At 38.4% G+C, this 18,978-nt stretch overlaps 1 protein-coding gene across 7 annotated transcripts in view; it reads right to left on the reverse strand.

Moving 5' to 3' along the window:
- Positions 1-18,978, reverse strand: part of nfia (nuclear factor I/A) — a 584,092-nt gene that overhangs the window by 51,700 nt on the left and 513,414 nt on the right. For 6 of the 7 annotated variants that reach the window (XM_072273792.1, XM_072273794.1, XM_072273790.1 and 3 more), the window contains 2 exons: positions 5,845-6,010; positions 3,071-3,162 (listed from right to left, as the gene is read on the reverse strand). In XM_072273792.1, coding sequence (XP_072129893.1) covers positions 3,071-3,162; positions 5,845-6,010 — 258 coding nt within the window. The remainder of the gene's footprint in view (positions 1-3,070; positions 3,163-5,844; positions 6,011-18,978) is intronic. The other variant, XM_072273797.1, reaches the window with a different exon arrangement.

The following is an 18,978-nucleotide window of genomic DNA, read 5'->3' on the forward strand; positions in this document are numbered from 1 at the left end:
GAAGGCATAGATTTAAGGTGAGAGGAGAGAGTTTTAAAGGGGATTTGATGAATATATTTGTCACACACAGAGTAGCTGGTATCTGGATTGAGCTGCCAGAGGAGGAAGTGAAGGCCGGAACAGTGACAACATTTAAGAGGCATCTGGAAATGTACATGAATGAATAAGACTTTAAGGAACCTGGAATTAATGTAGGAAAATGGGGTTAGTATGGATAAACATAATGGTTAGCATAGTTGTACTGGGCTGAGGTACCTGTTTGTATGCTGTACTGCTCTATGATTTCATGACTAATTTGCATAGTGGATAGAACAGTGCAGGAAAACCAGCAATTGAAAGCTATTTAATTCTATATAAAAATATTTTGGCTGCTCAGCTTTCCTTTCCCTTTCCTTAAACTCAATTTTTAAAATACTTTCCCTTCTTTTGTCTCAGATATCCTAGCCAAATTGGTCCCCTAGTCTAAACTCTAATTGTTTTTATGATGTCTGAGGTGACTCTTACAGAAACTTGGGAGCAGTTCATTGTTTTCATATTTTATTCTTTCAAAAAACTGCCATAGGTCCGTGTCACCTCCACCACCCTGCAGACCAGAGTTCGTAATTTTATTGTGCTGATAGAGGCACACATTGTCCGTCCTGTCATACTACTATCTTTCCATATAGTCTGAGGGCATCCACAGTCTCAATGAGCTTTGCTCAGATAGAACTTTTCCTACTAATGAATTCCTTTGGCTTATGAACATCTGATTTACATGATATTTTCATGATAACACCAAAGATCATTAAAGGTCAGTGTTCTCATTGTAGGAAGCTATTTTTTTTGCTGTAACAAATGGAATCTCAACTTCTGTGCAAAGGAATTCATGGTACCCAAAATCCTGTAACTACAGCCCAACATTTATGATTTATAAATTTTCACAACACAAAATGCTTCTTATTAAAGGTACTTATTTTATAAATTGAGGAAACCCTGCACTCTTACAATGATTAAGAGTTGCTTAAATATATAGTTAGTTAAAAGATAACTCTACAGATACAGAAATCAAACAAGGTTTTGTCAGAAACAATTGATACTACCAGCATGAACCATCTCTTTAAAGATTACAAGGTTCAATTATCCATTTAAAATGTAATTTATAAACCACAGCACTTCCACTTTCTAGGGCACTCCAGTAGGCAATTGATGGTATTAAAAATCCATGGACAATCTGGTCATCAATCACTGCTTATCTGTAGAATCAGCTCTGGTCCAATACAGGATGAAAGGGGAAATCATCCTGACTTTCTAGCATTAGTAAGTAGTTTAAGGCTGTCACTGAGTTCCCTCAGACATAGGAATCTTCCACATTAAAAAAACATTTCAGTGCAGACTGAATTCATAATTCTTTTTAAGATTTTGTGCAAAAGTTCTTTTTACTGAGTACCCCATTTTGTTAGAGATTGTACCATCTGACTGTGAAGAAGAAATATTAATGATTCTTGATAAAGTCATGAGAATGGAATCATATGGCGCTTGCTTGACATTGTCATGCAAACATTTGCCACATTTGGGTATCTTAAGACACTCCCTTGCTCACTGCCATACTAAAAAAATGTGCCCAATAGACTGAAAGTCTTTTTTTTAATAATATAGTTTGAGTTGGATGGCACAGTGGGTTTTGATTTGGGTGCAGAGTGGCTTCAAGGGGATATGGCCAAGCAAAATAAATGGAAGAAAATAATGTGGAAAAATTGTGATAAGTGATTAAAAATCACTGGTTTTCAGAAGGACTTGAATGTCCTTGTAAATGAATCACTGGAAGTTAACCCGGAGGTACAACAAGTAAACATGAAAGTAAACAGAACACTGGCTTTAATTGTGAGAACATTTTGGTACAATAAGAAAACATGCCACTGAAATGATACAGGCACTTGGTAAGATTGCACCTGGAAAACCATGTACATGTCTGGCCATGTTATTGAAGCAAGGATCCACCTATGATGAGGAACTATTATCAAGGTTCACCAGATTGATTCCTGGAATGGGAATATTGCCCTTGGTAGAGAGATTATGCAGACTGGGCCTATGTTCTCACAAGTTTACTGATTAGGTAGGAGGCACCAGGGGAGGGGGGTGTTGGTGAATGGCCTGCTCCTTCTTCTCTATCTTAGGTTTTTGTGATGATGTGCTCTGAACATTCTTATTCTTAATATTACATTATAGAATCTTTCTCAAGCCCATGGATTTGAATATACAATGTAGGCTTAGAAGTATTAGAGAAACCTGAGGCCTCTGTCAGTCAGAATTGACCATGGATGTTTCATCCTAGCTGTCTAGATATACAAGCCTGGGCAGTACGGGATGGAGAACAAGCTGTTGTCCATGTAGCAAGCTCCCCTTCTCCACACGACTGATGGACCCTAAGAGGCCTGTACAGTCTGGTACCAGCAGCGTTGCAGAAGTTGCCAGTCAGCATTGAAGTCAATGTAGGACTGCCTTAGGGACTCCAGCTCTGTACTTTTCCCTCGGGGTTTACTTCCAAAGCCTTCCCCATGAGTGGGTATAGCTGCAAGGCAGCGGAGGCTTGAGATCAGAGTTTTCCTTTTTAGAGAAATACAGATTCAAATAATTAACTAAACTAACATTGGTCTTCTAAAGTATGTGAATTGAACTCCTATAGGTCTTGAGTTAAAATGTGCAGCCAGTAATCCATATTGTAAATGGGACTTCTGCTATTTTTTCTCTATCGGGACATTAAACGTTAAAGCACAACAAAAATATACATTCAAAACTAGCCAACTGATGTACTTTGGAAAATATTCATCTGAGAGAATTTTTAAAATAAAAAAGCGACGACATTTTACCATATTGTAATTACTCACAATACTAATTTTTTGCCAAGCAACATTAGAGAATACATGGATTTTACTTCCAGACAGCGGGCTATTGAAAATTCTTCTGCTTTGCAGATTGAGCATAAGGTCAGTTCTGAAAGATCCCTACTATGCAGTATGATTGCAGCTCACTGCACGTAGAAACAAGACCACAAAAAGCTAAACTGGATACAAAAAGGTTCAAAGCTGCCCACCTGTGGCTGTTGAGGGATATTTACAAAGCTGGGATCCCGTGGTCCAACACTCACGAATCGGTTTGCAGGGGAGGTGCTGGGTGTCGAATAGGCTGTGAAGGGAAGGGATACATGCGTTCAAGAAGCAGCAGTGGGTTGCACGCAAACAACACACATCTTAAGCCTGATTGAAAGACAGCAGGGTCTGTAGAAGCACTCACCCAAATTTATGTCTGGTACTCCTTTTAACCCCCTGATAATGAACTTGAAGCTTGAGAGACTTTGGTTTGCATTTTAAAAAAGCAGGCGTACAAAGGCACAACCTTTTCTTTTTGTGGGGCGATAATCACAGTCCTGCAACAATCCTCCATCGCAAAACAATAATGGAATTTCATTTCTTGTAAGATGTATTATTGTGGAAACACAAATGCCAAGGGTCATAGAAAATGCCTCTGATTAATATCAACTATTATCTGCACTGCAAGGAACTGAGGAATGAGGAAGCAACATGAGCATGCGAGTTAAAAGAACATAAATAACAGAAGTGGAAGTGTCAGTCAAGGTATACAGCAAAGGCAACATTTCAATACAGGATATAGGTAGGCATTTGCTAATGTAATTATTAAAATTATTTATAACAATAAAGGCAAACAAGTTGTCTTTTTTTTAGAAAGTTGAAAACTGCTCGGGCTATTTCTTTCATGCTTCATGTGAACAGTGGGAGGTAAATGATGGGCCAAAAAGGTGATCTTACAGTTTGAATTCACCTGATTTGTCATTGTTTTTAAAAGTCCCTGATATTTAATGAAGCTCAACTGAAAATTGCTGGTAAAATATTACAAATGTTGGGGTCAGATTGGCTCTGGAAATTTAAGCAATATTGCAAGCAGACTTCAAAATGTTTGTTTTGGGTATTTCTTACACTGTCAGAGAAACACTTGATGGAAGTGTGAGGAATAATCACTGATCTCCATAATGTCGCTACACACTAAAGTCAGAAGAATTCTCATCTCAATTGCTACCTCTAAAAATGCCCCCGCCAAGGCTGGATGTCTGCTGGATGCAGTCAGCCAAGCTGGTTGCAGCCACCCCTTGCTACCCACCTTCAGTTAGAGATAAACTGATAAGATGCAGAATGGCTTCCCATTATTGATTACATCAGCTGACCTACAAATTAGGAGGTGAAACTTCTGGTGTTAGGACACCAAGCGTCACATTGAAAATGTCCTCAACAGGAAGTAAAATATGGAAAGTAACATCTTCTAATTTTTTTCCTTCCAAATTGTAGGCAGGTTCAATTAATCTTACATTTGATCCATACAAATGAAGAAGCAGTAATGTAGTTTGCAAGGAATAGATTACCACACTTATTGTCTCATTTTTATTATCTACTTATTACATACTTACTATTTATTTTTCAAATAAATAGATAAATGCATTCATTGTCTCAATTTTGGAGGCAAAGAAACATATATTTTGAGTATATTTTCAACTATGCTACCAGCAGCATTGTCAGAATTCACTGGAAAGCATTCTGCAATGTATCATCATGCTTAGTCTCAACTTACTTCAGAAGACATTTTCCCCCTTGTATTGTAAACCTACTGCCACTCGCAAGAGAATAGCAAGTTTCAATCTATGATTACATCATGCATGCATGATTTTTTTTATGAAATAGTGAGATGGTTTAACACATGACTGTCACAAGCCTCAACAATCCCATCTATGCTTATGCCTTCTAGTCTATCATATTGATGGTTTTATTAACTGAAAGGAAAAAAGCATACACCTCAGTCTAAAATCACCAGTGATTCTGTGTCTCTAATATATGGGACTGCTGACTTCTCTTATACTGTGGGCATAATGTTTCTGGGAAGTTTATAGATCAATATTTTTAAATATTCTGAGCAGTATGTATACTATACTGTCGAATGAATGAATGGCAAGAGAAAAGAGCCTGAAGCTGCCACATGGGTAGAGCTGCAGGTTTCTGAATGCAAAATTCAGCTGAGACTTGCATGGAGTTTCCTTTCTGCCAGTGTCCCAGTGCCCTTTGTAGGATGTCAGGGTGGGGAAATGCATAGTAATAGTCTGAAAGTGGTCAAGAAGGAGCATGAGTGAGCTCCCTGATACTTACCTCTCTTTTAAGGTCTCCATCAATCCTTGTGAAAATGTCATTGAGAAAACTCTGGATGTGAATAAAGTAAAACTGGAACTAGGATCTTACTCCCAGCACTAATGGTAATAAGTATTTATTGACTTTCTTGGAAATTGTATCAGGTACAAAGGTGGGAGTCCAAGCTGCCCATTTACTTTCTTGTATTGTCCTCCCGTTTTACAAGCCTGAAGCATATGGCTCATTCCAAGTCATGGACAAAGGCACATTGCTAATAAGTTCTTTATCATGGGACTATTCTTGAAAATAGATGCAAAGAAAACCCTGAACAGTTTTCACATTTCACGTTATTAAGGGAGAAAACACCATTGAAAATGGTCAATTAATGACTGAAATAAAAGCATGATTTATCTGGAAGCCAGCAAATAGATGATTGCAGGAGAAAATAAGAAAACCTTACGCTACAGTGAAAAAGAATATTAGTACAGCTTGATATCTTCCATTCAGATGCATGAAAATGATGCAAAGTAACTTTATAACAAAGAAGGATTAACCAACTGGCTATCCACATTAACATTTTTATACATTTAGATGCGTGACCTAATGCTTGGACCACCTTAGAAGGTCAGCACTTTCTATGTTCATATAACATACATGGGGTTTGCTAAAGTACACTTACTGGGTGAAGTAGGTGAAGCTGCTCCTCCATCTGTAGATGTGGTAGTTGGTTTTGTGTCTGGCACTGGCAGAGGCACAGGCCTAGCCATAGGTGGAGGAGGTGGGGGTGGCAACATTGGGGTGGGAAGGAATGGATTATGGACTTTGCCTTGGCTGCTTCCATTTGGCTGTGGGACAGAGTAAAAATAATAATGAATAAGTCAAAACCACAGCTAAAGAAAAGGATTTGTAAGCAATGATTATAGTTAATGGAGGCAGCATCGGTGTGAAAGAAATGTGATAGTAAGCTAAACAACAAAGTTTTTTTCTCAAACCAGGCACAATTCTGTGGCATTCATAAAATTAAACAAAAGCTTTTTTTTAAATCAGATCCTCCACACACCTCAACTGAACATAATGTATTATTTTTGTCTGGTCAGGCAAGGGGCATATATTTGATAGACTAATATTAATAACAGATTTTATACATTGTAGCACTACCATTTTAGTAACATCTTTACTTTCACTAAACATATCATATAATAATATTCTGGATGAAATACCAAAGGGAATGGTCACGCGAAACATGAGAAAATCTGGAGCCAACCCCACAGACTCAGGTTTCTTAAAATCATAAACTAAAAAATGAAAAAAATGCACCTTTTCATTACTTTAAGTACAGTTGAAATTGTATTTATTTATCACAAAATGCTGACTGTGAAATTTGATATCCTCATCAGCAGGAAAAATCTCCAATCAGGTGCACATAACTGTAATGCAGTAAAATGTAACCTATTAAATACCTTTTAGTGAGGGATCACATTAATCAGGTCATGTCTTAGTGTTACTTCAGAACTTTCCAAAATAGTGATGTAGACAATAATCTCATATTGTCATGGCATGCACTGCTATATTTGAAAGGGAGGGCCCACAAATGCTCAAAAGGATTCAGCTGTCTTCCTCTCAGAGCTTGAAGATGCCTGCCTAAATGATTATGTCTCGGAGCTGTTAAGAAAGCTTGAAGGTTAAACTCTCTGCGTAGCTTACACTCTGCATGGCTGCAAGTAACCATAAAAGATACAAACTTTACTGATGCCCAACTCCCACTCATCAATAGATCCATGGAAAGTTTTCCATCATTTTAAGAGTGTAATGAAATATTCTCTGCACGAAGACTGCAACTCTGACACTCAAGAAACTCAACACGATCCAGGTCAAAAGCATGAAGCGTGAGTGACCAAGCTGTATTAATGGATAGAGATTTCAACGTTTCAGGTTAAGGATTTTTCACTAGAAATGGAAAAGTGAGAGAAAAGTATGTTTTCATTGCAGAGAGGAGAAAGGGTAGTGAGAAATGTCTCAATTACACTTCCCCCTCAATCCTGCTTCTTGCACACTGGTTCACCACCACAAAACATTCATTGCCCCACTACTTGTAGATTGAGTTATAGCATACCTCATCCACAAGATGAACAGCACCAACTCACCAATATTTCATTGGCAGCATCTGCAATTTTATAAACCTGCAACCTTGAACTCCCAGAATGTCAATGACAGCAGGTGCATGGGAACACCAGCATAACAATACCTTGGATTTATACAGTGCATCCAATGGAATAAAATATTTCATCACTTGCAAGTATTCACATAAACTATATGTAAAGTAACATGAAAATATAATTGCTGTTTTTTTAATCACCACTGGGTTAAAATCCTGGAGTCTCCTGTCTTTGACAGGTACCCAAGGCAATGCATGGATGGCAGTTACTTAAGGCATGACTCATGCCAGCTTCTCAAGGACCATCAAAACTTTTCAATAAACAGTCTTTCAGAGGTATTTCTATCTATGGCTACATAAATAAACAAACACTCTCTACTCATGGCAATTTGTACAAACAATTTGTTCTCAAATTTGTGGCTCAAACTCTGGCTCTACAGAAATTGCATCAATAAAAATCTTAACAATAGTTCGCAAATATAGAGAGGGGATGAGGCTTCTTAGGCAACTATGCATTTTCAATTGACATTGCAGGAACAATATGCAGGAAGTCAAAAACAGATAAGATATATATAATCAAAGATAGGGTTTAAAGGAATGTTGATGAATGAGGGACCTTGGAGTTCAAGTCCATATTTACCTAAACGTGGCAACACAGATACATAGGTTGGTAAAGGAGGTATATGAAATGGTAGTCTTCATACATCACAACATAGAATATAAGAGTTGTGGCGTTCTATGGTTAGACCGTGGTTAGTGTCAATGCTGATGCATAGGGTGGTGAAGAAGGTATATGAAATGGTAGTCTTCATACAGCAGGACGTAGAATATAAGAGTCCTGATATTCTGTAGTTAGATTGTAGTACTGTGTGGAGTTTTGTTTGCTACACTCTAGGAAGAGTGTGGTTGTGCTGCAAAGAATGCAGAGGAAATTCTTTAGGATGCTGGAGACACAAAACACTACAGATGCTGCAATCTGGAGCAACAGCAATCTGCTGGAGAAGTCTTGATTCAGGTTTTTAACCTGAAATCCCCTTTTCCTACCCACAAATATTGCTTGACCTATTGAGTTCCTGAAGCAGATTGTTAATTTCACTAGGATGTTGCATGAATTGAAAGACTTCAGTAATGGGGAGAGACTGGATAAGTTGGGTTTGTTTTTCCTGACAGCAAAATAGACTGAGGGTGACCTGACAGAGTTATATTAAATTTCAAAACATGCAGATAGGGTAGGTCATCAGACACTTTTTCACATGTTGTACATGGAAAGTAAGAGGGATAGGTTTAATTTGAGAGGAAGAACTTTAAAGGGGATTTGAGGAGAAAGTTTCTATTTTTTTTTATACAGAGAGTGGTTAATATCTGGAACCCAACACAAGTGGAGGTGATAGAGACAGACAGAATCACAACATTTTAGACACATTTAGACAGGTACTTAAAGAAACAAGGTTTAGAAGGATATGGACATATGGACAAGCACATAGAGTTAGTGTCGATGGTGAAAAGTGTCAGAATGGACATAGTGGCTGAAGGCCAACTCTATGACTATTTGAATGTGTAATTTAGTATATCCTTCAAAGCTAAGAAAAGCATGTAACACAAAAATGGCAAACATAGGAATAAGGTACAATCACAGGCCATTAAGAATCACAAGCCACTTCTATGAAATTATTTCACTTGCAAATATGTCTTCCAGTCTGTCATCTAAACACTGGTGAGAAAACAACGTTCATCAACCAAGAGAATAATATACTTGACATAAGCAGTGCATACAGTGAAGAACACAGTAACACTAATAAGATTTCAGAAGATATGAATCTGGGCAAAAGAATATATGAAAGTGCCTATTTAATGCAGAGACCTCAGAATGAATGAAACAATGAGACACTCAAGCATTTCTCCTTTTCTGAAATGAAAGATCTCCTAAAGCATATTAACTTAGTGACCATTGAACTGCTTCTTAATTAGTTCCTTTACAAATAACAATGGCAATATTATGTGGCATTGTGTCAAAATGATTAGCAGTGAAAGAGGTTACTCAGTCCATTCATCCACTGACTATCATTATTCAAAACTGTGTATCAGAAGAGAGAAACCGTCTTCTCAAATGTTTTATCTGTGAGTTATTTGGCTTGTGCTGATAACGTACTCTGTTTACATGTTTCTCAGGTAATAATTCTTGAAAGTAAGCCAAAGGATTGTTGGCAATACACAGAAGGTGACAATCAATAATGCTCTGTAATCTAGGAGAATCAGCCATTGAGAACAGGGCTCCCTCTCAAGCTACAAGAGGTAGTTCCTGCTGATAATGATGTAGGTCAACTTGGAACAAACCAACATCAGTTAAATCTTATTTGCTACAATAGATAGGGATGCTATCCTGCGGTGTTACCTCAAACACAACATTCATAGCAGTGGTGACATTATGTAATAATAAATGAATGACTACCCCTGAGAGAAAACATGAAGCAATAAGTACCCTAAAAATCAGAACTTCCCTCTTGAATCTCAGCTTCATTGTGTGTTGCTGTTTGTGTGATCAAAATACCTACATCTGCTGCAATAGATTGATCTCTTGATAGTTTGCCCTCTTGTTTGTATACAACACATAGTTCTTCCTACTCCATGGTTGTTACCAGCAAACTGGCAATGCTTATCCCATTATTATGAGATGATAGTTACATTACACTACTTACTTCTATTGGAACTCTTGTAGAATCCTGGCCATTTCTGTCTAAGCTAATTCATCAAGACAAAAGTTCATAGTGAATTGAACACAATTCTTATGTTATTCAATATTAAACAAAAGTCAATAACCTTTACATTTTGAAAAGTGAAACCTATAATGAAAGTTGAAGACCACGATTTGAGCAAAAAAGCAGTTTGGAGATTTATAAATGCAAACACGAGGAAATCTGCAGAAGCTGGAATTTCAAGCAACACACATAAAAATTGCTGGTGAACGCAGCAGGCCAGGCAGCATCTATAGGAATAGGCACAACGACAATCCTGATAAAGGGTCTCGGCCCAAAATGTCGACTGTACCTCTTCCTATAGATGCTGCCTGGCCTGCTGCATTCACCAGCAATTTTTATGTGTTGTTGTTGGAGATTTATAATACAGGATTCCAATGAAGAAAGGGATGAAAAACAATTCATAACAATGTAAATTAAATTGGAAAATGCTGGAAATATTGGTGAATTAATTCTCAAGACTGTTTATTTTGCTTTTCAATTACTGTTGAATTATGTTATTTCTTGTCCAACAAGGAGATCTAACAAAAAAAATCAACCTTAAATATTAATACTGTCTTTTTCGCTTCACAGACACTGCTTGACCTTTTGACATTTCTAGCATTTCCTGCTTGATTTGGATTTACAACATAAGAACCTAAGAAATAGGAGCAGGAGTAGACCATCTGGCCCATCGAGCCTGCTCTGCCATTCAATAAGATCATGGCTGATCTGGCCATGGACTCACCTCCACCTACCTGCCTTTTCCCCATAACCTTTAATTCCCGTACAATGCAAAAATCTATCCAAGCTTGTCTTAAACATAGGCAGTTTTTCCTTCTTTGCATTAAGATACTGAAACATAACAGCCCAAATGCCAGTCAGTTTCATCCATAGTCATAGTCATAGTCATACTTTATTGATCCCAGGGGGAAATTGGTTTTCGTTACAGTTGCACCATAAATAATAAATAGTCATAGAACCATAAATAGTTAAATAGTAATATGTAAATTATGCCAGTAAATTATGAAATAAGTCCAGGACCAGCCTATCGGCACAGGGTGTCTGACCCTCCAAGGGAGGAGTTGTAAAGTTTGATGGCCACAGGCAGGAATGACATCCTATGACGCTCTGTGCTGCATCTCGGTGGAACGAGTCTCTGGCTGAATGTACTCTTGTGCCCAACCAGTACATTATGTAGTGGATGGGAGACATTGACCAAGATGGCATTAAATTAGACAGCATCCTCTTTTCAGACACCACCGTGAGAGAGTCCAGTTCCATCCCCACAACATCACTGGCCTTATGAATAAGTTTGTTGATTCTGTTGGTGTCTGCTACCTTCAGCCTGCTGCCCCAGCACACAACAGCAAACATGATAGCACTGGCCACCACAGACTCGTAGAACATCCTCAGCATCGTCCGGCAGATGTTAAAGGACCTCAGTCTCCTCAGGAAGCAGAGACGGCTCTGACCCTTCTTGTAGACAGCCTCAGTGTTCTTTAACCAGTCCAGTTTATTGTCAATTCGTATCCCCAGGTATTTGTAATCCTCCACCATGTCCACACTGACCCCCTGGATGGAAACAGGGGTCACTGGTACCTTAGCTCTCCTCAGGTCTACCACCTGCTCCTTAGTCTTTTTCACATTAAGCTGCAGATAATTCTGCTCACACCATGTGACAAAGTTTCCTACAGTAGCCCTGTACTCAACCTCATCTCCCTTGCTGATGCATCCAACTATGACAGAGTCATCCGAAAACTTCTGAAGATGAAGATAATTCATGCCATCAGCTTTAGTGGTGAAGTAAAAGTTGTATTCTAGTAAGGTGGTCAACTAATCACTAAGGATAAACTACTAATATACTAAGAATATTATATTTCCTTACAACATAGGATGAGGTCATTTAGCACACAAACTATGCTGGCTCTCAGAACAGTCCCATCAATTCCATTCCTCCAGGTATTTCCCTGATACATTTTCTTTCAAATGCCCATAACTCCACCCACCAGTCACATACATGAGGAACAATTTACAGTGGTTAATTAACTCAGCAACCAACTTTGGGATGTGTGAGGAAATCAGGCTACATCCACACTAGACCGAATAATTTTGAAAATGCCGGTTTTGCGTAAAAACGATAGGCATCCACACCAGGCATTTTTGAAAATACCTCTGTCCACATTAAAACGGGTATTTGGGCAAATCTCCTCCTAGTGGGCATGCGCAGGACACACAGAAAACAAGCGAAGAGGAAACGGTATACTTGGCGCACATTTGTCCAGTTACAGACTAGAAAAACTTAAAAGGAAATTGCCAAACGAAAGACTTGGTGCGCGTTTCTCCAGAAACATTTCCTACAGCCATAGTCTCTTCACTGATGAAATGGATGACAGCTACAACTAAGTGCAATAAGGCTTGTTACTGGGCAAAAGTGAAATTTGCTGTTACCTCATTTGTTTGCCTTTACTTTTGTCATGATTTTGTGTACTATTTTGCTGTATTTAACATGTGCAATAAAACGAGTTACTGGGCAAAAGTGACAATTGCATCTATTGAGTGTTTGCACAAGCAATACATTAATAGAGCACCTTGCTAAACGTATAAAACATGTCTGCATCAGAGTTATCTTGTATTTCTTTACAATGTTACATTAGGCTGTTGAACATCTATTGTCAGATATTGTTGCTGTAGTGTTGGAGGTTGTGTTCAAGAAAACGATGAAATGCAGCGCTGCCGCCACCATTTGTTCCGGCACGTCACGACAGTGTTTTTAAAATTAGCTGGTTACCCCGTACACACTACAATGGCCAACCGGCATTTTCAGATTTAAACACCCTGGAGAGTGTTTTAGAAAAGCTCCATTTTCGGGGGAGGAAAAGGCCGCTTCAGTCTGGATGGAGGGTCAAAGCGAAGAGAAAAAGCTTCGGTTACGGATTTATCCGGTCTACTGTGGACGTAGCCTAAGTGTGCCAGGGAAAACCGCAGAGACAGAGGGTGAATATGCAAATTTCATACACAGCATCGAAGATCAGTACAGAACTAATAGAAGTTTAAGGCAGCAGCATCACTATTGACTGCCGGGCCACCGCTTTTGTTGCCAGTAAACATTACTAATTCATACATCTCTTTTTTTTCTTCCATAATATCAAGTTTAGGTGCCTCACTTTAAGATGGACCCTGAAGTTTCAGGAACCTATAGCTGGACCAGAATGTTTTCAAGGATGTTACATTATACAATGGAGAAGCCGCAGATATTCCCTTAACAGCAAGTGAGTTTACGAGGAGGTATTTTACATACATTTAAAAGTTCAGCTAAATTAAGTAAAGTTGTTTCAAGAAGCTGAAGAACCAAAGGACGAAGGCTGAGGGAAAAGTTTGTGCCAGAGGCAAGATGAGGATAACCTTTCAATGCTACATTGGGAAGGACTTGGAACGTAGTACCAGACTGATTGAAGGATATAGATTCAGCAGTGTTCTTCAAAATGAAACTGCAGAGTGCTTTAAGGACAAGAAATGCAGGAGTACAAGAAAAGATTGAAGGAATAGACCAGTGGTTCCCAAGGGAGGGCAGTATCACCCCCCCCCCCCCGTGGGGGGTATGGTATGTATCCTAAGGAGGCATTAAGGAAATAGAAGTCGTTGGAGGTTGTTCAAGATTCTGGGAGGGGCGGTAAGCGGTACTCTAACTTGAGGCACGAGACCTGACCGACCAATCATGTCAACTCATTGCTATCATCAACATTCTATAGGCATTCCCAGTTTGATTTAATTTTTTATTTTAATTTAGCCCTATTAATGATGGATAAATATGTACGGTGTGATCTCTATGAGTCTGAAGGTGGTGAAGCCTTGAATGCTAATCCTGCTAAGAAATAAAAACTACAGAAAGTGTGTCAATACAATGTTACACACCTGGAATATGGATTTATTTTGTTCCTATCAGATCAGTGACACCCCACGTGTGTTATTTGCAAATACTGTACTGCCTAATGAAGTCACAAAACTATCAAGATTGCAGGAACACCTCTGTAAAAGAGAACCTGTAAAGTCTACTTATAGTTCCAGAAGATGAAAGAAGCATTTGAAAAGCATTGCATGCTCATGTCCTTTGCCAATAAAGTTAAAAATAACCTTGATAGTGGTCTCATTGCTTCTTATAACATTTCCAAAATGATAGCAACATGTGGAAAATCTCATACAATTGGTGAAAGATTAATAATGCCTGCTGTATCAGAAGTGCTCACCACTGTTCTCAAAATAGATACCAGTATGTTAAAAGCAATTCCTCTGAGTAATAACTCTGTAGCTTGTTGTATTGACGAAATGAGTGAAGACATTGAGTATGAGCTATACACAGATCTACAAGAAACAAAATTTGGGATACAACTGGATGAGTTAACTGTGCAAGATTACGAGTCATTGCTAATGGCATATGTATGGTTTATTAAACGTTTATGAAGAGATTCTCTTCTGTAAAAAGATAAAAACAAATATTAATGGAGAACCAATCTACGATAAGCTTAAAATGTATATTGAGGGCAAAAGTATTCCAACTAGGAACATGATTTCTTGTGCAACAGATGGAGCACTATACATGATAGGCTGCCATGCTGGTTGAGTGACATTTATGAAAAAATAACACCCGAGTCTGCTTGCAATCCATTGTGTAATTCATTGTAAACATCTCGCAGCCAAAAACCTCAGCCAGTGACTTTTTTCAAGCATGAATCTTGTAATAACTTCTATCTACAAAACTAAAGCTCGTCCACTGAATAGCAGAAAATTTCACCAGTTATGACAGATAATGATGAATGCTTGCTTCTTACACTGAATTGTGTTGGCTAGCAAAAGGCTGCAGCTTAAAATATTTCTTTGATCTTTTTGATACTGTGGTTGAATTTTTGTTCAAAGTGGACAAGAACTTGGGAAACAAGACTGAATTTCTAATGTGGAGATATGGCATACCTAACCAATCTGCATGACAAAATGAACATTCTAAATATGAAACTGCAAGGTGAGAATTTCAATTTAATCTAGGCAGAAAATGCCATGTCCTCTTTTATTGGAAATTTGGAAACATATAAACAGAATATTAGGAGAAGAATGTTCTCATAGTTTCCTTGCATAGAAAGTATGGTACTCCCTTTCACTGATGGTGATTTCAAGAGTACTGCTCACATCTACAGTCACTGAAGAAGGATTTTCAGAATGGATTCAAGGATTTGAACGATCTGGAAATTCCAGACTGGGTAATTAACCCATTTCTTTGCAAGGTGGAAGAACAGGAAGAGAGCTTGCAAGAAGAAATTATCAAAACTCAGAATGATGAAAAAACAAAAATGCTTTTCAAAAATGTCAGCTTTTGTGGTATGTGGCTATACGGTCATACGAAGTTTCCTGCTCTTTGGAGAAGATCCAAACTGCTCCTCACTGCATTTCCATCCTCCTACCTTGTTGAAAGAGACTTCAGTGCAGAGAACCACATACTCACAATAAACAGAAAATGCTTGGACATTGTTATATGTGGGGACTTAAGGCTTTTATTGTCACAACTTGAACCAGATGTTTCAACTCTTGCTAAAAACCATGAAGCTCAAGGATCACATTGATATTGAAGCTGCTGTACAGCAGAGGTAAATGTGTAAGCTAGGTTTAAAGACAAATAAAAATTTAAAGCAGGCAACACACACAAAATGCTGGAAAAACTCAGCAAGCCAGGCAGCATCTACGGAAAAGAATATAGTTAACGTTTCGGGCCGAAATCCTTCGGCAGGACTCTCCAGACTCTTCAGTCCTGCAGAAGTGTCTCGGTCTGAAACATCTACTGTACTCATTTCCGTAGATGCTGCCTGCTGAGTTCCTCCAGCATTTTGTGTTTGTTGCTTGGATTTCCAACATCTACAGATTTTCTCTTGTTTGTGATTGAAAATTTAAAGCAGAATCATTTTTCTCATGTTAGTATATGGTAGACATGTTTTTACACTATAGTCATAGTCATCCTTTATTGATCCCGAGGGAAATTGGTTTTTGTTACAATTGCACCATAAATAATTAAATAGTAATATGTAAATTATGCCAGGAAATAAGTCCAGGACCAGCCTATTGGCTCAGGATGTCTGACCCTCCAAGGGAGGAGTTGTAAAGTTTGATGGCCACAGGAAGGAATGACTTCCTATGAGGCGATGGGTATGCCAGAAAGTATATTGTGCCTCAGAGGGGCATTGGAAAGTTTGAAGGTGCTTTAGGGAGGAGTTGTCAAGTATAAAAGTTCTTTAGGGGGCTGTTGGGAAACACAGGAATAGACTAATAGAATCAAAAGAGGATTGCTTGAAGTACTTCTCAGGTTTGACAGCAGGGAGAGAGAAACAATTAAAGTTTCAGGTCAGTGACCGTTTATCAGATTTTCAGCTTCCATAATGTTTTACTTTTGAAAGGGACCAAATAGATAGCCCTTTTTAAAAGAGATTGCTTGGATAGGTTCTTTGGGGCTGAACAGCCTGCTCATTTTTTATGACTCTAAATAAAATACTGTATGTAACACGACAACAGGAGGATTGAAAAATAGTGACCCGTCATTAAAGCTTCTTCACATCTATTTCACCTTTGCTTTAATTGAAGTTTGAAGAGCTTTTTGCAACTCCTAACTCCTGATGTGGTGCTGGGAAATCAACTGAACCTCTGCTTTTCTTCAAAGGACAAGAAACATGCTAGGGAAGCTCATGTTGCATTTCAGAGTACTGGCATACATCTGCTTCTACCTCAAAACCAGAATGCTCAGGTAAATGCATTTATACTTGCACAAGAATGAGATCAATTGCATCAAAGTAGCAATAATGAAAAGTATTATCACACTGTGAAGAGAGCTTGCAGGCAGACACTTACGCACTGATAACTGCACCAATTTAAACATATCAAGATCACTTCAAACAGCCATGAGGAACATTGCAACTATCAATTGTGTAATTGATATGTGAAACAGGTCTCTGACATGGTTTGTGTGAGCATCATATCTCATTCCCTTTCTGTACATTCAACAACACTTTAACAGAGATGTGCAACTAAGGCTGGCAGGATTCCTGAAAATCAGCATGATTACTGATTGCAATCACATGACCCAAATATTCTGATACAGTATGCCACTATTTATACAAATCACAAAGATTTCTCTTCCCCTCCTAATGCATCTGTAACTAATGACAAAGAAATATATATATTTCTTCAACACTATTTGCAATGCCTTCAGTTTAAATCACCCATTGTCTCTGGAAATCTGAATTAGTGTGACTCCTGGAGACTCAAACCAAACTTCTGGGCCATGGCACTTCCTGGATTTCCCAAAACACAAACTGATCATTAACATAATGAGATAAAGGGGATGGCCAGAGTTATAAAAATACACCATCAGCAATCTTAACAAGTACAACTGGATGAGTCTGGAGCTGTTCCTGACTATAGCCAGTGAAATATTCTTGGATTCTTGCTCTCTGCTACTTGGCAACACCACCACCAGCAAACAGAATAACTGGCCATGCAATCTGCATCTGTTGGAGGGCATTTGCTGCACACAAGTTGCCCGTTGACTAATTTGCATCTGACAAAAATTATTTCAGAATGTAAGCATAAGTTGCATTGTTGTTCATCTTGTGTTGCAATGTAGCCTTCACTTTCAAAATTAAGTACAAAACTTTATGAACAATTATTGTGATGTTAAACCACATTAAGTACTCTATATAGCCAGTTAATTATCATGACAATGACATTCTGTAAAGCCCAACTATCCAAATCTTATTTATTAAGAATGTGCTGATCAGTTGGTGTAAATGACAGGTAATTGAATTAAACAGCAAGGACCCTGTGCACTGAATGACTGTAAAAATGTTCAGAGCAGGAATAACATCAGATGACCTGGATGTAGGTAGAACATCCTGCTGCTCTCATGGACAGTGGTAGAACCAGATAAAAACGACTGTCATGTACACTTTGCATAATGCATTAATGGAAGGTATACATTTAACCCTTTAGCTGGTTTGACTCAGTTAAATTCATTTAACTTCTTACAATAATGATCCATTTAACTGAGTGGTAGACTTAGCAATGGAAGAAGAGAAGGCCTCATTCACATTGCTACAGAACACTCAGCAGATTTCCATGAAAGAGATGTTCCTTCCTGTCTATTAATCCTTCAAGCGTGACTTCAGCAATGCCTGTTGTTCTCTGGTCAGCTGCTCCCTTTGAATATTTCATTCTCCCTAAAAGTTGTTTTACAATCAACTCAGCTTTGCATTTGAACCTTTAAACTGTTCTACTACTACTACTACGTCAACTCAGGCCTAGGGGGCCAGCGTCGGGCACGTTATAACAATTGTTATAACAATTATTAAACTTGTACAAACAAGCAATACCCTGCCTTTAATGTAATTGTGAAGGCAGCCTAGAACTTCCTGGGTAGAAAAACTCGTGAGAGTAGGGTGATATTGCTTTATTCACTCCAAAGAATTGTGGATGCACACTGCACAAGTGTGATCCACAAACTTTTGCTCAAGTACAAAACTTCAGGCCCTATCATCATATTTTGACAATTTTGCATCAATTTGTTCCATTATAAATTCCCATGTCAACATAAATAATGGATGCCGCCTTTGTAAACCTGTCGCAATTTTTCTCACTCAGCAAGGGCAGTACGAGCTTTTGTATAAGCCTAGGGTGTGCTATTTCAAATACAAATGTCTGCTGCCCCTGAAGATTACACTTGGTATTGAGTCCTGAGAGCAATGCAGTGACAGATTGTCTAGTAATACCATGATGACCTGGAAACTATGGCTGGATGCGTGCCTGGCATTTTGTGCTAAAAGCAATGGCTTGGGATTGGATATGGAACAGATGGCAAGTCAATGAAGTCTAGAGTGAGAAATTCAATTTTCTG

This window comes from Mobula birostris, chromosome 12 (assembly GCF_030028105.1).
Source record: "Mobula birostris isolate sMobBir1 chromosome 12, sMobBir1.hap1, whole genome shotgun sequence".
NCBI classification, from domain to species: Eukaryota; Metazoa; Chordata; class Chondrichthyes; order Myliobatiformes; family Myliobatidae; genus Mobula; species Mobula birostris.